The 25,672-nt window shown below is 37.3% G+C and overlaps 2 protein-coding genes across 9 annotated transcripts; one reads left to right on the top strand and one right to left on the bottom strand.

The window, feature by feature from the left end:
• Positions 1-231: 231 nt before the first annotated feature.
• On the top strand, positions 232-25,419 carry LOC110837390 (putative transmembrane ascorbate-dependent reductase CYB561 homolog). Of its 8 annotated transcripts, none has more exons than XM_022079474.2 (5): positions 232-401; positions 19,509-19,715; positions 20,831-21,039; positions 21,749-21,909; positions 22,291-25,419. In XM_022079474.2, exons 2-5 carry the CDS (start codon positions 19,514-19,516, stop codon positions 22,448-22,450), a joined length of 732 nt encoding a protein of 243 aa, XP_021935166.2. In that variant the 5' UTR covers positions 232-401; positions 19,509-19,513; the 3' UTR covers positions 22,451-25,419. The 8 variants fall into 8 exon arrangements, with proteins under 8 accessions (XP_021935166.2, XP_021935171.2, XP_021935169.2 ...); XM_022079479.2 differs by lacking the exon at positions 232-401 and adding an exon at positions 1,369-1,851; XM_022079477.2 differs by lacking the exon at positions 232-401 and adding an exon at positions 17,046-17,200.
• Positions 1,324-10,096, bottom strand: Fer3 (48 related 3). The gene is made up of 3 exons (XM_022079481.2): positions 9,621-10,096; positions 6,905-7,110; positions 1,324-3,328 (listed from the first exon to the last, which is right to left on the bottom strand). Exons 1-3 carry the CDS (start codon positions 9,708-9,710, stop codon positions 2,971-2,973), a joined length of 654 nt encoding a protein of 217 aa, XP_021935173.1. The 5' UTR covers positions 9,711-10,096; the 3' UTR covers positions 1,324-2,970.
• Positions 25,420-25,672: the final 253 nt, after the last annotated feature.

A 25,672-nucleotide genomic window follows, 5' to 3' on the forward strand; every position in this document is an offset into this window, starting at 1 on the left:
CCTTTGTCGAATGGACAGATTTTATGCTCCATATTCGCACAAGTGAAATCCAGGACATGGATCCTTACTTATGCCGAACTGTGTATGCTTGCGCTGAAGAAGTCTTTATTAACGATCAAGAATGTATGTAACAAAGTTACGAAAGCCATGCTTCATTGCAGGGAAATTCAATTCTGTAAAACTTCTACGAGGTGGTAGACAAGGCCATGTAGAGTCCAATTCGATATATCGTTCCATATATTGTCCACCTGGTCAACTGTCATAACACGATGATAGTGTAACAGATGGGTTTGTTATGAGTACGTGGGGTAACTTTTTATTCTTGTAATACCGTAATACCTTATGCCAAGTCGTCAGTTATTGGTATTTAAGAAAGCTTGTTCGTCCGTTCTCTGCACAAGGTAATTATTTACAATAATTTTAACGTTTAACTTTAAAACTCGAATCTCATGTTCCCCAAGATCTGAACCAATTGCAGTGTGATAAATGTGAGTATTGTAGGATTGCGTGCAAAGGAACTGTTAAAAGTTTGTTATACTTTGGTAACTTGCAAGTAAGTTTATTTGTATACGTCCCCACCACTCGAGATGCTCATAACACAAGACTTCTGTAATGTGGTTAAATATCTCCTGATCAAGCATGCTTGCATACAGTCCACTATAATATTAGGAGTTACTGAATTCAATCACAAAAGATCTGAATCATGAATTCAGATATGCATTCAACGAATCATTTCATGTAACAAAGCAAAACATTTTGATTGACATATTTATTTTTCATATTGTGACTCTGTCACATAAATCTGATAAAGACAACAGTAATGTAACATTAATGAGAATAAAATCTCTAGATAGGACATTCCATTTTGTAAAGGTTTTCTTGTAAGTGCTTCATTTGGAAGTTTTGGTTAGAAAGAAAAATATGGAATTTTCCTGTTCTCACAGAAAAATGACCTGTCTTTCAGAACTTTACCAACACAGTGAGCTCAAATTCATGCTCATTACCACACAAAATAACACTTAATTTTGCCACAAGATTCAGGCCTCTTTTCGCATAGTTACAGGTCAATCAACTGTTGTCACATCATTCAGTTCTGTTACAAGATAATGCTTTACCTAGGATTTGGTTTTAGCATTTGAGAAGTATTTTCCATTATAATTACTAGCACTTAAATACTATTTGATAGCTAAATAAAATTAATACTATTCATAATGTTGCTCTGAGTATGCATATTTTAGTTGGATGTGGTATACTCAGATTAATGCGCTGCAATAAACATATGTGATGATAATTAAAATAAAAAAGTTATACTTTAAAATAATGTGAAGTCACAAGATTGTTTTTATTCTTTTGTATTAACATTCTGTAACCAGTGCACATGTGCTATGGAAGATGACTACAGGTACATGTGATGTCACAGTTACAAATTATCAGTTTATATGGAATCATGCACTAAGAAGAGATACATTATATTATTTGACTTCTGGTGGCTGAAGGTGACAAACCAGCATATTTTTATTTTGGCGTAAATACGTCTATGCGGAAGGGTCATTCGGCAAAAAAGCGTAACTAAGTTGTGTAACGAAGCTGTGTAAGATCCATATGAACAATGTGTAAATATGGATCGACAACAATGGTCAGCTTTTATATGAACTCCTGCGTGCATTGTTATGTTACCTAAGAAACTAATTGTTATGTCATCTGTTTATTTGTCATTGATGTGTTATATTACTGCTGTCAACAATCCGCTTTCGTTATTGCGGAAAGAGCTGAGCTGTGAATCACTTGTAGAAGAAGTGCATCGTAGAGTAGATAATTTTGTGCTGGTAACAACGTTTTAGAATATCACAAGTAATTATCTTATATAAGAATTATTACATTACATTTCATTACATTACATTACAGAGACATATTTATGTCAGATTCTCCGGAACTGTGGTTCCACTGTCAACTTTTTATTCTTTCTTGTTGTAATAGTTTTGCTTAGTACTGATATAGAAATTGCTCTCCAGACTCTGATAGCCTGTAAATAATATTATGAGTAATTTATTAGAGCAATATTCCTATTATTCTCAACTTTAGGTTTGTTTTCAGTTTAACTGAAACCAAAAGGAAGATTGATATTGATAATAATGTAAATGAAGAATTTAATGTAATGAAAGAGATGTTCAAATCAAGTAAATTTTGTTTGCGTGGCACCTGAGTAATTTAAATTTGTTGTTTATATTTGTTTCATATAAAAGTTACAGTCTTTCATACACTGTACTCAAACTTTAACATGATTAGTATTCAGCATCATGCTTTTACTTATAAACAATTTCAGTAAATGACCAACATAAACACATAACAGTATATAACAAAAATAATTAAAATATCAACTTTGTTGACTAGTAAAACATGAAGAGTATTCACAGAGTCTAGTTACCTGATATATTGTTTAATAACTTGAAAAGTTTCTCAGTTTGTTAGATCAATCACTCTTCTGCAGATGTTTGATCCTACATAGTTGTTGATTAAAGTTTGTATTTCTTAGGAATACAAGCACTTAGGCCCATTATGTTAGGTGGCATATATGCCATGGTATGACTGTTGCAGAACTTTTCAGGTAACTTACTGCAGATTTATAAGAATCTTATAACAGATCTTGCCCAAGATTATTTAATTTTAAGAAACACAGTAGTAGCATCGAAAAATGTGAAAATGTTTTTGTTGCAGTTTGATTTGTAAAACCATGCCTGGCGTTTTGACACAAAAGTAATGTTATGTATGTCGTTTTTAAACACGAATCTATCAAAACTTTACATAAATTATTATATTCTTATTTATTTCGTACAGGTATCTAAAAAGAGCTAATCCGTTTTGTACTGTAAATTTGAATTGTGAATGTGAGCCAGCAGCTTAGATACCAGTCATACATGATACTATCTCTTAATACGCCTTTTATGGCAAATTAATACAACTATACACATTTTAGTTTTGTACTAATGAATAAGGAATATAATCTCGTTGAGCTGTGATGGGAAAAAGAGGAGATGGTCCACGCACGGCGTCTACAACCCCAGTTTTCCCACCACCTGTCAGTAATTCGCTCATAAAGGATATATACGTAATGGCCAACCTCAGAGTCTCAATACGAGATAAACGTTTTTCGTAGGCGAAAGTCGGCACTTTGCGACGAAGTTTATCAAACGCTTCGTTCAAATTAAACATACGACGACGCTCGCGAATATTGGCAGCCCGCCGCTGGGCCATTGTTGCTACCCGGCGTCGTGGTTTCTTATGACTGCCGCTTCCATTCTGCGCTGTGCCTCCTGTTCTGGGACCAAACCTGGAAAATAATATTTTTCGCGTCAGTAATATTCCCTGTCTGCTGTCCGCGACCGCTTATTCAGTGTTCGCAGCTACACCGTACTTGGAGTCTTCTCCTCAATCACCATGCCTGGTGTCAAGGGAACACACAACGTGGATGTGACATTAATCGTGTAATATTGCTGTTAGTTTGATTCACATGCGCTAATCCAATAACAGAACCAACAAACTTTATTTTTAGTCTCTCTCACGTGCGTGAGATCAATAGTGAAAACAGCGAACTGGGATTGTTATAAAGAGGAGCTTCATTATCAATTTCACGGAGCAGAGTCTTACTTCAGAAACTACTCGTCGCTCAGCTGGTCAAGAAATTCAGGTTTTTTTTTATAAAACTAGACGGTTCAATACTGTGTTCTCAGGAGCCCGCCATTGGTCTCTGTCCTCAGCCAGATGAATCCGGTCCACACCTTCATCGTTATTACTTTAACCGTTTGAAGCTGAAACTCGTCTAAATATTATTTAATAAATCAGTCCGTACCGCGAAGAAAACACAACACTTCACCATTACAAATGACAACTGGTTGACGCTGTTTAAGGAAATAATCCCTGTTTACACTGAGAACAATCCGAAACCCATACATACAAAAGGCAGAGTTATTAACCGTGTGAAGCAGGTGGTACATATAGTTACCACTGGTTCTTAAAGGGTTAAGATATGGGCCTATTTTTTATCTTCGCATCTACGCTGAGGACTTGCATGTGGTCTCTTCTCTCTCTCTCCCCCCCCCATTTTTCCGACGAAAGTTCTGTAAGCATTTTATATCTCTATGCTGCATACACCTCCCATCCTACCCATCTTAATTTTATCACCCTAATCATAATACCTAATTGCATTGTGGTCCCCGTGTGTGCGTGTGTTTTAGCCTCTCCAGCGCGTTCCTTTAATGGTTCTCGTCTTCGGTGCTTTTTGTGCCTTCTTCAGTGTCTTTTAATATAAAAAGTTCACCCAGAAAGTTGGCCTAAAATTGGGCGGAAGGGGCCCCTGGGAGTCCTAGGTGAAGAATGCGGTAATACTCAAATTAAACAGGGTTTGTGGCTGTGGAGCGCGTACCCCAGTGGCGGGCTGTTTTGAACACGGTAACGAAAACATTAGGATTCTAGCTGAACGATCTTCAACTCATTAAGGACTCTGTTCCGTGGCGTTAATCAGCCTCTTCACGGAGCTTTAAGAAATGTTGCTGGGTGTTTGAAAAATCAATCTAAGTATAAAACGATATACAGTTAGCGAAGTATGATGTAATGTTTGTGTATATGGTATTAGAATATCCCATATCGTTGTAGGGTGTCAACTTTCTTATCGGAATGTGAAATATTGTGGGGCGGCAATAGAATATCCTACTGTGGAAGAAAATATAACTGGATAGACGATAAATTCGCTATCAGCTTATGTATAGTTACGTAGACTTGAGCTACAAGCTTTCATACCGGTACAGAGAAATGGCGAATGCTGATGTGGGTATCAAACGGAAGTGCTGAACTGTAACTTTCGAGTTAACAGCAGTAAACACAAGTAGAGTTTACAAGGCAAATTTCAAATCCGTAAAAACTGTGGGTGCAGTAGGATTTCTGTAAAAGCACAAAGGTAAGGTATTTCGACTTGAGGTTCTCACAGCGGTGAGTATGAAGATTTCTGACTTCTGGGTTGTTGCGCTGTGTAGTCTGGTCGATGTTTACCAACGTTTCAGAGGTCATACTGCCTCCGTCATCAGGGCGATATTCATCGCCCTGATGACGGAGGCAGTACCTCTGAAACGTTGGTTAACATCGACCAGACTACACAGCGCAACAACCCAGAAGACGGAAATCTTCGTAAGGTATTTCGTCGCATTTCATCAGACGAATCTCATTTTTGAGACAGGCCTAAGTTTGTAACACGCTCTCAAACCAACAAAATCCATGGTACAGGATTTTTATGTAAAAATTCAGAATTATTCAAGTGTTGAATAGATTGTTTGCTTTTATATAACCCGAAGATCCATCACCGTGCTAACAAAAAAATTCTGTGGGATTCCCATCCTGATTCATTTCAACCAGTACGCATCTTTACAAATTTCTGTAGAATATATTTTGTTATCCGCCCAATTACGGGATAGTCTCTTAATTTTTATCGAAGCGTTTGTGCGTATTTGTTGTCTGCATGTGTGCTACAGAGTCCGATCTATCAGCTCTTCTGTGATAATTGCCTTTACAGTATTAATTTATGGGCATCAATTATAAAGCTCCTCTTTATGTACTATGCAGCTGAAACCGCTGGTTATTATGCGTTCTTTGCACGATGTTCAAGAAATGAACGCAAACATGGCTGGTCCTGTCTGTCTGTCCACATGATTCAACCCGAAAACCGTTGGACGGATATATTGTAGATGAAATCTGGTGTGTACGTTATATCATTGGTGACTACCCTAAAGTCGAACATGGCTGTCTTTCGGGTTGTAACGCCGTGTAATTTGGTACAAGTTTACCCAGCGTTTAACACCTTCAATTATCATCACTCTGATGATGGAAGCAACAATGACATCTGAAACGTTGGTAAACGTCTACCAGACTACATGACGCTGCAATGCAGAATACAGCCATCTTCGTACTCGCTGCCGCGAGAACCTTAAATCTTACCCTAAAATGCTTTTCAATTTTCTACAATAGGTAATACCAACATGGTGGACGAACAAACTTGTGAGATGGAATCGTCACTAGCGCCACTTGTAATAGAACCATATAATTATGTATGGTAACAGACTTTTGGAAGATACGGAACTTTGGAGAAACAAATCTTTGTATAAAGATTTCCGTCTTCTGGGTTGTTGCGCTGTGTAGTCTGACTACACAGCGCAACAACCCAGGAGACGGAAATCTTCATACTCACCGCTGTGAGAACCTCAAGTCTTACAAATCTTTGTATAGTTTAAAACAAGAATATGACCGCTGCATGAAAGGAAAAAAAAAGAGTTTATCAGGATTTGATCTCGGAACCCTGTGATCACGAATCCCGTTTGGTACCACAGAGCTAAAGCGCCATATAAGTATCATTGATTTACGGTTCTTGAAGGAGACTAAGACCACGTGATTTGTATAGTCTTGAACCCAGAGCTGTCTAAGTAAGATAACTGGTAGTCTTTTATCAACATTTCAGAATTTGCAAAGAACGCATGTGTATATTCCGGTACAGAATACGCCTTCACAGACTTGTTTTTCGATAATTACCCGTAGACTAATTTTCATTCGAGTTCACTGTGCATCTCGCTATTAGCGGTAACGATTATCCGTATTCCCATGTAGGATTTTAGGTTTTCACGGCGGCGAGTTTGAAGATGGCTGCCTTCTGGGTTGTTGCGCCTTTGTAGTCTGGTAGAAGTTTACCGACGATTCAGAGGTACTAATCGCCTGATGATGGAGGCAGCAAGGACCTCTAAAACATCGGTAAACCTCTACCAGACTACAAAGGCGCAACAACCCAGAAGGCAGCCATCTTCATCCGTATCCTCATACCAGGAAGCTCTGGACTGCTAGAGAGCATTGGACTGAAGCGTTGAGGTACCTTTGCTGAATCATGCACTGGGCTCTGGTGTGGCCGTTGTTGCTGTGGGGCGCTGTGGACCACAACTCGCTAGCGAAACCAAGCAGCTCGGGGTGTGTTCCGTGATAACCCAGGGCGGTTCCGGGTCCGTGGTGTTGGTCCCACAGAGATGAGTAAGAGGTCAGATCCCCATAACTGGGTACGCCAATGTCCGTCGTTCCTAACGTCTGGGAATATACACAAGAGCTATTAAGTTGGGCACTGCACGTGACGGGGAACAGATCCGTCAACAGTGACGAAAGAGCCGATGTACCGCGTGCTACTAAAAAATTTGAATACTATCCATTCATATAAATGGATCGTGCTTCAGAAAAGAATTAGTACCGTTAAAATAAACGCTGCGTGTGACGGGAAATGTGAATAAGAGCAGATAACAGCTGCAGCATCTGACGAGAAGGTGGAACAAAAACCAATACAACAGCTTCATCATCTGGCGGTAAATAAAACGTCTTCAGAGTAACTCTTGTGTGGGGCGGATGGCAGAGATGAGTTGCTAAGTAGCTGTGCCGTGTGATTCAGCAAAAAATAACAAGAATCACTAAAAGCGATAGACTGTGTCAAAGAACACAAGTGAGCAACATGAAAAAGCATCAGATTATGAAGGATGGCCTGTTGAAATAATAAACCGAATGAAATGTCACTGTTTATTCACGTTTATTTTCTCACAGAAACAGCCTTCTTTAATTCGGTTTGTTTTAGGCTGATCCTTACCAGCTTGAATTTCCGTATCACCCTCATTGCTTGCTTAAGCTAACTTCTTAATAAGAACGTTCGTCACTGAAAATTAATTTAGTTTCGTGATTGGTGTTCACAGACAAGGGAATGCTTACCAATGTGTGTTTACTGAGGATTGCATGTGCGTGCTTGAAAACCAATATGCCAAGCCAGCAAGTTCCTTATCTCGTAACCGACGAACACTTGTCTTTGTGCTGTAGTGGTGGAAGTTTGCTGTCAACTTATGCGAAAAAAGCTGTCTTATTCATTCTTCGTTACTACACTTCTGTGCCATACTGACATATTTCTTATATTCATCATCAAGGCGATGTGTACTCATCGCCCTGATGATGGAGGCAGCATGGACCTCTGAAACGTCAGCAAACTTCTATCAGACTACACGGCGCGAAAACTCAGAAGACAGCCATCTCCGTTCTAAAATATGTTAATATTTCTTTGGATAATGTTAACAAAATTTAAGAATCGAGCTTTCGACAAATGATCCGGTGTATTTTTCCTCGACCTAGATTCATAGACTAGGGTTTGGTACTGTTTGGAGATTGGGTTTAGCAGGCCCCGTAAACGTGTAACTCCGACTGTGTGTTTGGAGATTCGGGCCCCAGGTGGAAGTCTGAAGAAGAGGGGCATTTGGCACTTAGGATCGACAGCAAATGTAGGAGTTTATAACTGGAGTGAAGGTACCATAGCTAGAAAGGAGAATAGACTGATATTCAGTGCCCATACATCCAGTTATATGTGTAACGTAATTAATAAACAATAGTCCAATTTAAATTAGTCGCTGAGGGTACCGTCACAGTAATAAACTTGTACACTTGAACGGAATGAAAATGTGTTCTCCATATTATTTTCTGTCGTAGAACAATTGTTAATTTATTTCTGTTTTTCATTTAAGGTTATTTATTATTTTGGTTACTTAAGAGAGCAATTTACACGACTGTATTATTCATAAAATATTTGTTCACGTAAGAAAGTCAATGCCATTTAAATAAGTTCATTAGATTTAATGCCAGTGACAGTCATACAGAAGCAGGTGTAGGGTATTCTTCACAGGCTTCCTGCGAATCGGATATCGTATTGCCCTCGTTTACATTGTTTGGTGAATTACTGTATGTGACGTTCTTCCTACAGCATAGTTAACACTAGTGTGAAAACCACTAAGTATCGTCAACAATAATTTGTTCCGGGAAATATTTCGACAAAATATTTTATAAGTTCAAGTGTCTAAGAAATTCAGCGTAAACAACTGGCAGATATATTTTAGTCGTTAACGTACGTTGCCCGCTTTGCCTGAACAATTATTTATTACAGGCAAAGACTTGGTAACTGTATCAGTCGCTGAACCGGTTTCGAAATACCCAATTCTTGCGATGGCGCAGGGGGAAAGAAGAATATTATTTATTGACTTATTTACAGTTTATTTAACGACGCTGTCCGTATCTCAGACTATATAGCGCCATTAGCTAATGATTCCTTATAGTTCGGACGCTCATACTGCAAAATTCGGATAAATAACAGTCACATTCACTTGCTGTGTAAGCAGCCCATTTCACTGTCAGTGGTAGTCTTATATCTAGGTTTAATGTTGATGTTTGTTATGGAAAGTCAGTGTACAAAAACTATACTTTATTAGGTCATCAACAAATCAAAGCGTAACAGGATTCCAAAAATATTTGTATCTTAAAAAGAGGACGTAGCAGGAAGACGAATAAAAATGATGAAGAACTTCATAATTTGTACTATTCGCCTAGTATGCTCAGGATAGAGTTCAGTAAACCAGACTCATGTGCCATACGAATATACGCCCTTTGAGTGAAACGAATTAATGAAGGTTGAAGCATGTGGTCCAAATAATTATTGCAGTGCTGTGAAGAATGTTTCTGTGGTTAAGATTTTAAGGTACTGGCATAATGAGATGTATAAAATTATCCAACATGGTACGTACCGTAGCCGGTGTATTGGTGGTTGCAGCTGGTAGTTCCCACAAGGGTTGATCCCCATTTCCAGCTCCTAGACCATGCACAAAACTGGACATAGCAGTACTTTTCCCGGATTTTTTAATTTTTATTACGTGTTCCTAAGACAACTCGAAATGAACCTATTTTAAAATGTCATTTAATTACGCTTTACAAAAGCAGTTTAATGACTAGAAGAATTACATAAATTTACGCGAAATTATTAAGTTTCATTAAATTTCCCGTTAATCGTAAGCATGCCAATAATACGGAACTGTCCACACTGCTTGACTTAAGTCTAATTGTAAATCTAGGAAACTGCCGTGTGACAGTGATATATATAAGCCTATGTAAGAGACTAACAATATATCCCGATGTTTTGACAACTGTGTAGTACACAGGCTACTGTGTTTCACAATATCTAATCATGATTTAACCACGCCTTCAACCCCTATTATATACCAACCCTTCATTACATACGTAACGCCATTGGACCATCCCCTGAGTTTGCGCCGTACATAATGATATGTTTAACCAACCCCTGCGATCTTCATCTCGGTTGCCATGGTTACTGTGTTGTAATCTTAAAGCTTTATTTTATATTTGAGGAAAATGTGACATTTATTAGGACGTACTTAAAGATTCTTTCGAAATTTTTATGGAATAAGCGACGCGACTTATTCTGTTACCGTGGTTATATATAGGCCTAGTGTTTCTTGAATTGCCGTCGTCCACCTGTTCGAGAAATTCCCTGTTGTTCTGCAAACGGAGGCCCGTCACCGTCATTACAAAAGCCAGTTATTGGACCCTACCCTGAGCCATCTGATTCTTGAATCTCCTTGGAACTGAGACCTGCTTAAGAAGTTAACAGTCGCTCAGTTATTTAAGAAATTCTGCGCCCTTTTTGTAACCAAGAGACTGCCGCTAATTTCTGTCCTGGCCTACACGAATCCTTTCTAATCAAAATGTTGTGTGAATTTCTGTTTCTCCCACCAGAGTTGCATATTAGGCCGAAGTCAACATAACGTACGTACTAGAAAGGGGCCTGCAAGCTCTGAAATCCATTATTCAACGTTCTGCATTTCCCTGTTGGTTAATTTGCAGTAGTTCTGAAATTTTGAAGGGTTAAGGCGAAGAAAAAGATTTTTAAGCACAAGTTTTACAAATATAATTCAATGGTTTCCAAACACACAAACAATTATAAGTTAATAAACATTTTTTTAAAATCTTTAGTTACATTTTTACGTACAATAGACGCATCGGCCTATGTAGTAATTTAGGCCTACGGATGTAGTTTGTAGTAAATGATCTGTCAGAATTAAACTTTCACGCATGTAGTGCACAGTTCATAACAACAGCATATTAGTAACGTTAATATTATGTTCGACATTTCCCATTACCTGAGGTATATTTAGATAGGCTGTAAGGCGTTTCGAATCTTGAGCTCTGCTTGCGTCTTCATGAGTCTGATCGTCATACTTACAGATTTTTTTACGTTTTAATATTAATGGCCGCGGTTAGAGTCTAACCCGGGATATTTGAATATTTGGTTAAAACGCGAAGCACGACGACCCTTCAGGCGATATTTTAAGTCCAATCAGTTTTTATGAGCACAGAGAAATTGAATTTGTTACAAACATGGGATGAGAGGTGACTGTCTCATACAACGTACGTAATGTATGTTACTAACTGAACACCCCTCCTGACAACTCATTTCGATGTGCATTTACATAGACGCGGGTTTCGTGAATGGTATATAACTGATGTGTGTTCTCTTTCTGGGCTATGGTATGGTAGAGATGTAGGCTGTATTTCCGACGTTTCGCCTTCAAAGTGAGACAGAAATTATCTCTGAAACATTGGCAGTACAGCTTACATATTCATGGCGCCATCTCACAGAAATAAGATGCACGTTTTGTGGGATTTGAGGTTTTAACGGCAGTGAAGATGCCGATGTTCGTTTTCTCTCAGCCCTGAGGATGGCGGCAGTATGTTCCTCCGGAACAGTGGTACCCAGCTACAAGTCCACACGTCTTTACAACCCAGAATACCGACATGTGCAGGATCCGCAATATCTTAGATTTATGAACGACAGAAAATATTGTTATAATCTGTAGGATGATAAACGCTTTGCTGTCCTGTAACGACAAAAGTTCTGAAACGGTCGACAGATTACGGTTCGAATCGTAATTTAGGTTACATCAGTGCACTGTGAAAACAGATTGTCGTTAGAATATAATCCGTAACACTTGCAGGCGGATATGAACGTCGCAACATATGGTTCAGTTGTTAGCTACGCAATGTATTAAACGCCAATTATGGAAATCGCTGCCATCCAATACGCATCACTTTATTAATATGGAGGGAAAGTTCCATGGAATCAAATTTGAGGAGTGAGGGAGTACAGTGTCTAATATAGGGGATGAAAAGCTGGAATAAAGAAGGGGCAGTTACAATATTGCTTCACAGGCTTTTGGAGGGACATGTAAGGTCGCAGTTAATTAATATGTGGAATATTTACGGGGGATTTGCCTTGCTTGATGAGAGACATGTGAACGGGAGTGTCAGTCAGTGACTGACAGGAATGCGGTCTGCGATCTTGGACGAATCAAATGCCATGACCACGGCTTCGAATCCCGCATGGATATGTTTTACGATATCCTGTGTAGGTAGAAGCTTTGCTTAGGCTGATACCGCATCCGATAAATATACTACACAGTCGAAAAAGCCGGCAGGCAAATGCAAAGGAAGAAGAATGGTATAAAATTTTGTAAGTGAAGTTGAGGTAATGTTTGTAATTTCTGTGTTCGGTGAACGATGTTTTTTGAACTGGATAATTTAGGGTAATTATGAATAACGGGTCGCGGTCTGTTTGAGACACTACCATCGCATTTTCTACTCGGGACTGAGTAAACCCCCAAAGCCCATCAAAACAAGCTTGTGAACTGGGAATCGAATCTAGGATCTTCGAAGTAGGAGTACTGACACTGCGCCTCGAAACAGGAGACTCTGATGAACTTACTTACACATGCAAGTATAATGAATGTATGATTTGAGGTTTTTACAGCGGTGAGTATGAAGATTTCTGTCTTCTGGGTTGTTGATATATCGCCCTGATGACGGAGGCAGTATGACCTCTGAAACGTTGGTAAACATCGACCAGACTACACAGCGCAACAACCCAGAAGACAGAAATCTTCATACTCACCGCTGTAAAAACCTCAAATGAGAGTTAATGAACTTTTGGTCAATACCGTATGCTAAGTATAGAAGATTGTAAGTTTTTTTGAAAAAAAAACATGAACTTGTAACTGAAATATAGATTGAAACATCTCCTTCAGGGTATATTAAAAAAGGTTGTCCGAAGCTTTCATTTCGTAGTTTGCTGTAATGTAAAGAGGATGGCCCGCCGCCATTTTGTTGGTTAGTAGCAGTGCTGTAAATCATAAACGCAAGCTGTTACCACCGCCCAGGTTCGTGGATCAATGTTGCGAGGCTGTATGAGCAAAACGCCCGTGAAAACATCTTCGGCGTATATTCTGATTCGCGTTGGGTCGTTTGAGTCGCTTCACACTCGTCTTCATTGTTCGCGTAAATGTTGAAAAGTTGCGTGTCTCTGCAAAATGACAGGTGAAGTCAGTTTTTATTTGTTTATTACTAAAAGGATTATAAACCAACAGGCTTACGATTCTAAATTCAAAGTTAAGAAACTGCCTCTGTCCGCAACAGCACGATGTGAAGCCGTGCTTGGCCATTTCTAACTTGGCACTGAATGAAAACTAATTATCGACTAAAAGATGATTATTTTCTCGGATGTTGCGTCGTTTGATCTCGTAGAAATTGGTCAGCGTTTCGGAGGAGCTTGCAGGGCAAAATAACCAGATACGCTGCACTGCTGAATGTTGTGGAGTTCTTAAAGAAACGCCAGTTTCAAATATTTCAGATTCATTCTTGGATTTTATTATTTTATTTAGTGTTCTGTCTGAGGACAGGTCCATATGAACAGGATCCTTCCATCCTTTTCTCGGACTGGGACCTGTTCATATACGTTCTTGGCAGATGATCCAGAAGTGGTTTGCCATTGCCTTCTTCTGTGTGTGTGAGTGGAGTAATTGTTGGGATGCCACGGAGAAACCAGGGAAGCCCCCGGAGGAAAACTCCGTGATGTAGACAACGGCCTTGCCCAACACAAGTTATAAATCTGAGCACCACCGGGAATTGAATCCGCGGCCCCAGGATTACAAGGCCAGCGTTCTAATCGCTAGACCACCGTGGCTGTCATTCTTGGATATACTACATTTTCGAAACACTGTTATATTAATTAATACATCGCTAGTTACTCTGAAAGTTGTTATACTTCCGTTTCAAGGCTTCCTCTTTCCTTATATTGCTAATGCGAGATAATTAGTCATAAAAGTCGCCCCATTAAGTTAGCACCAACACCATTATGCATAGTGAATTTATCTAGGATCAAATGCACGAAGAGATAAGGATGTCAGTGGTACCAATTAGACGTATTTAAGGTTACACTAACACAACATAAATCTTTTTAAATAGCATAAACACGATGAATAGTGTCCTAATTAAGATAATTGTAGAACGATGAACTTTGGGTTGAAGAAAATGAGCCAACAGTAGAACGTTACTGGCCGTGGGCTGTACGACAGGGGTTCAATTCTCTGCGTGGACAGGGGTTTTCTTTCCGTCCAGCCTGTGTGTTACCCAGCCCACTATTTTAACGAAAGAAGTCCACGTTATATTCGGGAAGAATATGCCGTTTTTTAAGAACACGGACCAGCACAAATTCTAGATACGCTTCTGGGTAATTTTTTCTGATGACAAGGCATTTTGCATCTAGTGAAAGTAGAAATTTTGTTTTTCTTTTCGTGTCAATGATTCAGACGTTACTGGACGAAAAAATATGATGGACATGTAACCATGAGAAATCTCACTAGCAGGTGTAGCAATGTGGTTCCTCAGCCTATTCTATTAGCCCCTTGCTGTTGAATAATACATTTCTCGTATAAATGAGCATAAAACTGGAACACGCAGGGAGAAATGATGAGTGATGACATACGTAATATATACTAGATCATACAACGAAATGAGATTCGGAAATGTGTGTTAATGCTACAGGGATGACCAGGGTGGAATTATATAGGCTTGTTCGTACATCCCATTGACGGCGATGATGTGACCGGAAGTCGTGGTTGAGTAATGCCTCTCCTGCTTCGTACTGGGATGATCCTGGGTTAACATTTTTGCGCAGTCCGTCTAGACACATACCAGGAAACACCTTACACAGCTTTCCCAATTCATCGTACCATTCGAAGCTTCATAACTTAGACGGTTGTAGAATGTCGTTAACTAAATAACCGGTGTGGGAGTTGCGATAAAGTATTGCGGCCGAAATATCTGTTACTGTAACTTGACATATTATAGCATCATCAGCAACAGAGGCCCAGTGGTCTGTTCGCTTTCACATTCCTGTTTTCTCACGCGTCATAATTCGGAATTTTCTGTTGGACGTGATTGTCTTGAGGTGTGAAAATAAATCTCCAAGCATTCTGAACCTTGGCACTAAGTGAACCGAATGGTCAGCCTCACGCTGGCCCGCATTATATTATTGTGGGCATGAGCATATTCTTCATAAAATATAATTTTCCAAAACTGAATGAAATGACATTTATTTAATCATATTGAACTTTCTGATTCGTCATTGGGCCCAGGGCTGATCTGTATGGAATGTCCAAGAGAAAAATCCCTGCATGTACTGGAAATCGAACCATGTTGTTAATGTATACGTATTTTTTAGAAATAGTATGTTAATAGTCCCTTCTCAATCGGATATCGATTTGTGTAGGATTTCGGTGATTCCCGATTTAAACGTTGGGTGATAAACCGGTTATCGTGACATGTTTTAGATATTTTTCTCTTCTGTGAGATCACATTTAAATATGGCAACTGTTGCCCCTTCCCATGTACTTCCAAACCCACTGTTCATAATCATCCTCTGTTTCTTCAGTCGAAAGAAATGCCAGAATTTAGAATATTTAAATATTGAACTCATTGCTACTGTAATAACACATGCGGCTGTATTTGGCAGTTATTCTCTGTTCGGATTGGCAATATAATTAAATTTACTGAAAATTTAAAAATACAGCATAGACCAATACTGACTTTACATTGAATTTAATAACTTGAAATGGCTTTTTAATTCAGACGTAGTGGGCGATGTTTGTGTCCGCATTCTCATTAGCATTGTTCCATTATGCGCTTTGCCACCCCTGAATCTGCACAGCCCCAAACTTGAACAATGCCAAATGAAAGTCCGGCGGTTGTGAAGCAGAAAGAGAAGAGTCAAACCGGTTCCAATCCGATTTTCACGCGGTTACAACTTCTAATAGAAGCCGTGGAGGCGGAATTATTGCAATATACGGGGCCAATCCCAGCTGGAAAAACACGATAGTTTAGATTATGGAAAATAGTTTCCTTCAACTGTAAATAAGCTACACAACGTGTTTTATTACACATACGAATGGATGAGTGACAGGTGGGAGTCACCGATCACTTCGTTGTTTTATAGAATGCAGTTAATTTAATTCTAAGAAGAATATAGCTGTGGCATGACTTGATGGACTCCTACATCAGAATTAGGTAATGGCAGTTCCTACACACCTGATGGAATGGTTAAAATATCATGACTCAATCACCAACGAGAAGTATCACAGAAATAAAAGGTCAACATTGAAATAGAAGAGACAATAAAATGTTTATCCTTAACTTGCATTTCCTCCTCAATCTCTGGACAAACTAGTCACATGACTTTCATTTCAAGCGCGTAAAGAAGATTCAATAGAAGCACACCCAAGGGAGATGATGAGGGTTCAAGCAAGATTCAATATAAACCCATCTGAGAGAGTGGGATTTGAGGTTCTCATGGTGGTGAGTATGAATATATCTGACTTCTGACATGTTGCGCTGTGTAGTCTGGTAGACGTTTATCGATGTTTCAAAGGTGCTTGCTGCTTCCATCATCAGGACGATGAGTGAGCCGGGCGCCTACCCACCCTGATGATGGAGACAGCAAGCACCAGTGAACTTCTGTCAGACTACATGGCGCGACAACACAGACATCTCCATCTGAAAGAGATTATAGTGGATCAGGATGCGACAGAAACCTACCTGAGAAAGATTATCGAGATCAAGATTCAATAGAAATCAAGCTGGGAGACATTACAGAGGATGAAGATTCAATAGGGAATTGTCTAGTGATTATGAGAGATCATAATTAATAGAAAAACTGGATATGTACCACTCTTACATGGGAGAGTAGTAGTCTTATGAGATCAATACAGCAGATAGGGAGGGTGTCTGAGAGGAAGGAGGGGTGCACATGGGTGTGAGTATTCTTTCCCCTAGATATCAGGAGCACAGCTGGTATCATTTCTGCACATGGGAGATTAAAGAAACACATTTTTTGCATTAGGATGATTGACAGTATATGGTAGAGGTGTATAAGAATCAGTGAAGAATTGTAGTGTGCTATTTGTCAGTGTTACTTCGTACAGTATGTATATGTTAAATATTATTATGCTTGATTCCATATGTTTTGTTTGACACTGAAAACTTGGCTGCCTTCCAAGTTTGAAGATAGTGGCAGCATGGCAGAACTCTGCATTTTAAATTCAGTTATAATTTTCGTATAAATGTGTTATGTAATATATGTGTTTGACATATCTTGAGAAACAGGCTTCTGAAGTGAGATTTTAATGTCCGTAGAAGCTTTAAATATAGTGAGTGATAGATGAAATTACAGCTTGCTAATTCAGTCATATATGTATTTCACAATGTTGGATATTTTTAACTGGTGAGATTTATGTTACTGATGAAAAAATAAAGACTATCAAATGATTAAAATAACTAATCAATTAACTGTTTATTAATTGTGTTTTTTCAGTAATCAGAAACACAAAATTACCAAGTGTTGTAATTATTTTTATGAAGTTACAAAAGAATTTTAAAAAATCTGAAACTGTTTTATTCAAAAGTCTTGAGTATTAGTATCTTCTCTTGATAATCTTTACATAAAGAGGAGCTTCACCAACTAGTAGGTTGATAACATCAAAGATAATGAGATAGGCAGGGCATGTAGTATACATTGGGGAGATGAAAAATGCACAGTTTTAATCTGAAAACCTGCAAGAAAGAAACCACTTGAAAGACCTAAGTGTAGGTGGGAAATAATAATATTATAATGGATCTTGGAGAAATATAAGTTATGGACTGGATTCATTGGCTCAGGATAAGGTCTTGCTTCAGGTTGGATGAGATGAATTTCTTGACCGGCTGTATGACTGTCATCAGCTTATGATGAGAGAAGAGTTTGCTCCATCTAGTATGTTAGCTATTCATATAAAGTGGGCACATTGTTATTTGGTTGCTCAAACACTGAGGGAGTGGATATAATTCAAGTTGGGATGTGAATATACATTTGCATTTTAATATTATTGTTGTCCTAAGTATTAATAGTTAGAGGTCTTGTAACAGGTTGTGCCTGCTTAAATGGACCAAGGAATACCATGAATGCCATAAAATATCTCAAGATGCTCCCCCTCACACTGGAAAATTGAATCAGGGACTTTTTGAAGCAGGAGTGCTAATCACCAGACTGTGATGTTTTACAATGGCAAATCCTGGTCTACAAGTCAGGTCATGCAAAAATGCAATATTGTTACCCCCCCCCCCCCCCCCCCCCCCAAACAACAACTGCATCATGATGCTAAGGTATTTTAATACTAACAATTCAGCAACTTCATCATTATTATGCCACTGTTGTGTTATAATTATAGTGAAACAATTATTTTATATTCCTCCAATTTGGGTGGTCTGGTGGTGCACTACTAGCCAGACCTGAGCATTCACCACTGATGTTTAGTAGAATTTTTTAATAAACTGCTTATTGTATTAAAACTATCATAATCTGCCACAAATTACCATTACAGTCACCATGCCCTAAGACTCAGATAAACAATAAATTATCACTATCATCAGCTTCACAGTCTGCTCTAATGTCAGTCATTCATCCTTGACTGATATCTCCTTCTGTTTGGCAACAGATCTCAGCTTCTTCCATCTTGTAATCAAGTTTGTTGATAAGCTTCCAGTGTTTTAAGGATGTGTGTATGGAAACATCACCAGTCTTATCTTGCAGTACATTGGTAGTCTTGGTAGTGTATACTCACAAGCTCCTAGACGGAATGGAGGATTCCAACAAGCAGGGGCTGCATCATAACAAGATCAGTTCATATACCCCATTGGACATTATGCAAGGTTGTCGGTGTGTCTGAGAAATGGGAAAAGCTGAATCAGGATTTAAGTGTGTTAAGATAACCAGTATATGTCAGTGCTATCATTGACTCACTCACTAATTAACTAGCTAACTTTATTGTACAGGATCTTGCTTCAGCAGATGGTAATTATTTGGGTGATCAGGAAATTTTATGCTTTCATGGAACAAACAAGCCTGTCACTGTGTTCATACGAGTCCATCATTTCACTCTATCTTGAGGAATTTCAATTAATTTATCTAAAATACATTTTAATATTATCTTTCCACTATACCTAGATCTCCTAAATGTGAATGTTGTGTAAGAATGAACAGAAGCATATTACTGTCATCACTTCTTTATTTCCATTTATATATGCTCTAAAGAATGTGCCTGTTGCCACAAGTAATTTTTCATCATCCATTTTAATACTTTTCTACCATCCATGCCTAACCCTTTCAAATGTGATTGTTTTATAGGACTAAACAGAGGATTATTCTCGTCAATTCCCCTTTTCTAGATGTTGTAAAGCATGAGTCTATGTTGCAGGCAGCATGGAGATCCCACCACAGCATCTTGAAGGCTTCACTACAGTATTTGGCATGGCCCAAGCTGTTGGTGCACTGACGGTTATCTTGGTGGCTGTTTGGGCTGGACATTACCGTGGAGGCTTCACATGGCGCTCTAATCCGGACCATGAGTTCAATTGGCACCCTGTCCTTATGACATTTGGAATGATATATCTCTATGCAAATTGTAAGCAATAAATATGTTTAAAATTTGCCTGCTTTCATGTGGATATAGTATAACATAGCCTCATTTTCTTAACTTTGTGTTGTCTTGTGACAATGGCTGATTCAACAAACTGCAGTTATTTCAACATTGTTCTTTGTCTTGGATACATTTAGCATATATGAAATTTCAGGTTCTGTCTCTACTCTCATCTTTATATGACTTATTATTCTTCTAGATATCCGCCCACCCATTGTACCATCACATATTGACTCCATCTCCCAGATTAGTGAAAAAGATTAGGATTAAACCTAGGACCCAATGAATGCTAAATTTGTATCCACTAGACTTCAGGGGTAGGATGGTCAAGTCCTAGTGGTAAGCACAAAATTTAGCATTCAGCGTGTCCTTGGTCTGATTCCAACCTTTGCCATTGAGGCTGGGTAAGGAATATAAATGTCGGAATTATAGAGGCTTATATAAAAACTATTAGCATTTCAAGGAAGGTTCTGCATGCTACACTTGCTGTATAATGAGGTCAGAAGAATATCTGTCAATAACAGCCTCAAGACAGAAGTATAGCAATGTCCCAAAACATTATTTGTGTTAAAAGTACTTCATACAATGGACAGTACAAAATATAATTACAGTATAACAAAATGTACTTCAGTTATATTACATGTTTTCACTTATACACACTTACTCTAGGCATATTTATTAAAGTGATGTTAAAACTTTACCATCTGACCTTATACATATATAAAATAATAAAAGTTGTGTCATAGTGTTGAATAAGCATGAACTACTCAGACAGTGCTACAAGAAATTTACAATACAGGTGGAAGATTAGTTTCATCTCACTCTTATTATTATTTTGTACTTTCTTTCAGATTGTATTATGACATGAATAATTTCATATTTACATAATTTTTGTGGAAGGTTTTATCTCATTATCATGTTACAATGCATAATTTTTTGATATGAAAATCTACAATTTATAGACACAATAGTAATTTTTATGTGTGAAGATATATTGCAGACATTATGCCACCTACATATTTAATACCAAATTTCAATTTGCTTTATTAATAAAATAAAGGAACGTAGGCTTTAATTAATGTTTTATATTTTGCTTGCAGCTATTATGATTTATCGAGCATTTCGAAACAACCAAAAGCGCCGACTGAAGTTGGCACATATGCTGATACACTTTACTACCTTCATACTTGTTATTATTGGTCTTGTAGCAGTATTTGACTCTCATAACCTCAAGAATCCACCTATGCCAAACCTTTATACATTACACAGTTGGATTGGACTTTCAGCTGTTATCCTGTTTGCTTGTCAGGTAAGATTTTTTCTGTGGTTCTAAATGTCCATAGAAAATTTCAGTGATCACATACATATCTAATAATATGCAAGTATAAATGCCAGGATAGTTAATTCAGTAAAGTTTCTGGCTGCAGGCTAGATGACCAGGATTTGATTCTTCATAATGGCAGCTATTTTCCTTCTTGATACAGAGACTGTACAGCATCATATAAGTTTGGAAAATGATCATCATGAACAGTGTAAGAAAGCAAAGATTGGGGAGTATGTGCTTATAGCCAATATCATCATCTCATTCATGATTCAGAGCATGTTCCAAAAATGGGGTTTCCTTTTTTAGGGTCTCTTTCTTTTTCCTTCCTTTCTTTCTAAAAAATTTCTGGACCATCCCACACCAGTTTATCAAGAAGTAAAAGGCCAGTCTGTACAGAGTAGTCTAAATGAAACAAGGTTCACTTAAAATTTCTAGTTCTTTCAGTCTTTCAAAGTCTTTAAAAAATCATAATAAAATATTTAGCACTCAGAGTATTATACATACACATTTTTAAATATTATACACATATCATTGAAGGAAGAATGTTTATTGACAGATTTGAATCCAGTTACTGCATGTAAAGTAAAACTTTAAATACGCGAGTTCAGTTACAGACTGCAAACTCTGTCTTTATATAAATGTAATAATCATACTTTGGCTCCATACATTATGTTATGTTTTTATGGCTTCACAGTGGGTTTCTGGGTTCATCACGTTCTTCTTCCCTGGCCTTCAGTCACCTCTGCGAGCAGCTTACATGCCTGTACATGTGTTCTTTGGCCTTGCAGGCTTCATTGCAGCTGTGATTGCTGCTCTTCTAGGCCTGACAGAGAAGGCTTTATGGGTTTTACAAGAGTGAGTACATTACTATGTCTAGTGGGTGTGTCTGAGAATACAGATGTTTTATTTTGTTTTGTACCTGTTCTTTCATTTTAAATCCAGTTGTATTTAAAATGTGTCATTATTTGGTTCTCAGGAAGAACTCTTTTCTAGGGAGCCGATTTGTTAGTTGGTCTTTTATGGAGAAAATGTGCCTTTATTTGCAATGCAAGTATGTCCCCATAGCTCATTTGATATTTTATAATTAGTGGAAAATAAAAATTCCATAGCTTGTTCAGTGAGGTTATGTCACATTCTAAGGTTCTTATTCATGGAATATTAATTAGGAAGCCCCTATTTTAAAAACATTTTAAAATGTGATGAATGTCTGAAATTTTATTCTTTACTTGTCCACAGTGAGTACAGTAAACTACATTCTGAGGGAATCCTGATAAACTGCATTGGAGTGCTGCTGGTTGCATTTGCTGGTCTTGTGATGTACCTCGTGACTGAACCTAGGTTCAAGAGGCAACCTCTACCTGAGGACAAGATGCTATTAACATCTGGTCTAGAATAACATCATTCTCAGATAAACCCAGATATGACAAAGCTATGTGTCTATAAAAGAAATCCTAATTCTGTTATATGTATTTATGGTGATGCGTGTAAGTATAATGAATACCATAGTTAACATCTGTTTTGCACAGTCAGAATGAAGAACAATTTCAAGTACAGGTATGAACAGTATACTGTGGATTATCCAGACTGATTGAGGGGAGAGGGAACACAAATGATAAAGGAAATGCTAATAATACAAAATGATCTTGTTTTCTTAATATAAATTCAGTAGTAACACAGTTTACTGTCATAACAGGGAGAACATTGAGTCCATACCCCCCACACTGATTTTCCAAATCCCCTAACAACTGGTTGTAGATTGTGAGGGTGCAATAGAACATACTGGATGATACATATGATGGAAAGTGAGAGAGTAATGAAAACTTTCTTGTCAGTGTTTATATGTAAAGCTTTGTGCATTTTTATAAATTTACATTAATTTCAGCATATAATGTAAATTACATTAAAACAATTCACAAGATAAGCCACACATTGAATAATCTGCATACATATAGTTATACAGTATACAGTGTATAGTATACCTCTCCTCCATGTTCACACTGTATGTCAGATTGTGGTGGCAAGTATTAGTTGTCAACTGGACTTACTTCCATTCAGGCACATAAGAACACTACAAGATTAGGAAGATGCAAATGTGTGGCATTCTAAATATTCTTTAGACTAAAATAAATTATACCAAAATTTCTAAAAAATGTCACTTTGAATGAAAAGTGTTTACATTACATAATATATTTGTCTCATTTCTCTGTGGTGATGTGGGGGGAATAAGATAACAGTAAAAGTTAAATTATATATCAGTATGCCTACATAACACTTTAATATTTTGTAAAAAGGGGGTTCTTACTAGTTTATCAGGAGTTTGTTTTTCTGAGATTTTTAATTAATAGTCAAAATCATTTGTCCATACTCTTGACAGATATTTTACTAGGAAGAGAACCTCATTAATTAAACACTGAGTTAATACTTCTATGTTGTATATAATCACATGACATTTTAGGAATTTCTAAATCATATTTCAATCCTAGTGGCAATGATATTTTTTTGTACTTTTACTTTGATTGAAATGAACAAATAAAATAAAGTTACTTGTGGTTTCCTTCTAAATATGTTCCAATCAGTATACTAAGACAGTAGTACCATTTGCTAATTACTGTGACCAAATGCATTGTTGAATGGCATGTACAGAGAAGGCTTTTCATGTAGGAAAACAGTGTCTTCTGCTAATGGCAACTGAACTAGCAATGATCTGTGTAAGCTCACATTTTATCTCCTAGTTGCAGCAGAATACAGTAATGTTTTCTTAACATAACGCTGAAAACTGACTGCAGAATTCAGAACTGTTTCAAGTAATTCTGATATCAGGAATAAGTTCACACAGTATTAAATTGTCTAACTGTATGCAGAGAAACTTCTTAAATTATATTATATTGATAAAGGTAAGGGTGCTGTTTCTTTTTAGGTTAACATGTACAAAAGTCAGCATATTTAATTAATTAAGCTACATTTATATTACAGAGTAATATGTAATGCTGTGCCTCATATAAGGCTACAGATTGAATTATTACATTTGTGATGATTGTGAAAATTATGAACTGTTTTGTTTTTTGAGGACTAAAACTTGATCCAAATGTGTCACATATGCACACATAAATTTCTATCCTCAGGATCATATATGTGTGATGACAGACTAGTATATTCTTCTCACTCTCTCAAAGGGGTGAATATAGCTATGATGAAAACATAGTACCCAATATGGGGTCATGTGTGATAGATCAGGCAACACTGACAAAAGGGAATATTTGCACACAAAGGTTAAATGACTGAGAAATGTACACTTCATATAACGCTTATGTATTGTATTTTAATGTATTTCTGTTTCCCTCTTTTGTTGTAGCACTTCTAAAAAATATTAATAAATCCCTGTTTCTTGTCCATTAATTTTTTTTGAAAATAATTGTGTAACAGGCCTAATTTGTATACCATAGCCATGTAGTTCTTAAAACAATAGTCTGTTTTTTAAGATTAAAATAAAGGAGTTGACTTATATCTCACACAGCAATTATAATAATTAGATATTTGTAATATTCTGTTCAAATGTTTATGGCATTTCATACTGACAAGAAACTTCCAATGACCACATATATAAATTATATTTTTATACTGAGAGTTCAGTTTCATGACTTCTCCATTAATCCCCAATTCTTATAATATATGTTGTTGGAAATTTGCTCCCTAATAAGCATTATTAAAAGTTGACTGTGAAACAAATCATTGGTTTGTGATTTGCTGCTGATACTTCCACACCAGAATGACCATTTAATTTTAAAAGATCCTTACAATTATTTCTGTCTTTCCACAGAAGCATAGGTAGCAATATTACGTGTTTCAATTTCACACAATTTGAAGCTCATATTTAAGGCTTATTTGCATCCTACACTCAAAATTTATATTTTAACATAAGTCTGAAGGTTTCCATTTGTTAAAAACTTAAACAGGTCTACCACATCTGAGTACTGGCATGCTTTGTTCTACAAATGCACACACACACAGAAAACCTTGGTTAATTGTATTTTTGTCATTAAGACATGTGCTCATAGACTGGGGATGTGCAAATTTGTTCTTATTTTAAAAGGAAAGTTACCTGTTAAGATAATTATTTACAGAATTGCACACAAGATTGTAAGCTTTTCAGCTAAGCATGTTTACATTGTACTTAATGTTATGAAATCTATAATAGATGATCTTGAGAAAATAGTAAAAGTAGCTCAGAAATGTTACAGGCTGTCCAATAATATTCCTTATGTTTGTACATTATAAGTCTTTAATTTTCTTTAATTGGTGTTTTCATGACTTGATAATTTAGTATTTGTATTGTTGGATAATATACATACTCTGAAGCATCATGAATTCTGAGCTTATTCTATATGTATATATACCCCTCTCTGTTCGTGCAGGAACAGCTATTGATAGTTTAAATTTTTTTTTGGTAAGTCGCTTATAAGATTCTGTATGTTAAAGTCACAGAATCTCCTATGTCACTGCATTATAATCCCTGACCAAGGTTTTTCTTGGTTTTATTCAGTCCATCATGGTAAATGCTGGTATACTTCCTTTGCCCTGTCCTTGTTAAGTGTGCATTTAAAAAATTTGGATCTATTGA

Source organism: Zootermopsis nevadensis, unplaced genomic scaffold (genome assembly GCF_977971745.1).
Source record: "Zootermopsis nevadensis isolate Lab colony 2312 unplaced genomic scaffold, Znev_1.0 Znev_ptg000018l, whole genome shotgun sequence".
Lineage (NCBI taxonomy): Eukaryota > Metazoa > Arthropoda > Insecta > Blattodea > Termopsidae > Zootermopsis > Zootermopsis nevadensis.

Excerpts from the sequence above, each read along its gene's own strand:
- Fer3 (XM_022079481.2), bottom strand. The coding sequence starts at position 9,710 with ATGTCCAGTTTTGTGCATGGTCTAGGAGCTGGAAATGGGGATCAACCC. Across the intron at positions 7,111-9,620 it reads CCACCAATACACCGGCTACG|ACGTTAGGAACGACGGACAT; the intron begins GTACGTACCATG and ends GTATATTCCCAG. Across the intron at positions 3,329-6,904 it reads CAGTGCATGATTCAGCAAAG|GTTTGGTCCCAGAACAGGAG; the intron begins GTACCTCAACGC and ends ATTATTTTCCAG.
- LOC110837390 (XM_022079472.2), top strand. The coding sequence starts at position 18,816 with ATGGAAACATCACCAGTCTTATCTTGCAGTACATTGGTAGTCTTGGTA. Across the intron at positions 18,964-19,508 it reads CCCATTGGACATTATGCAAG|GCAGCATGGAGATCCCACCA; the intron begins GTTGTCGGTGTG and ends TCTATGTTGCAG. Across the intron at positions 21,910-22,290 it reads GCTTTATGGGTTTTACAAGA|TGAGTACAGTAAACTACATT; the intron begins GTGAGTACATTA and ends ACTTGTCCACAG.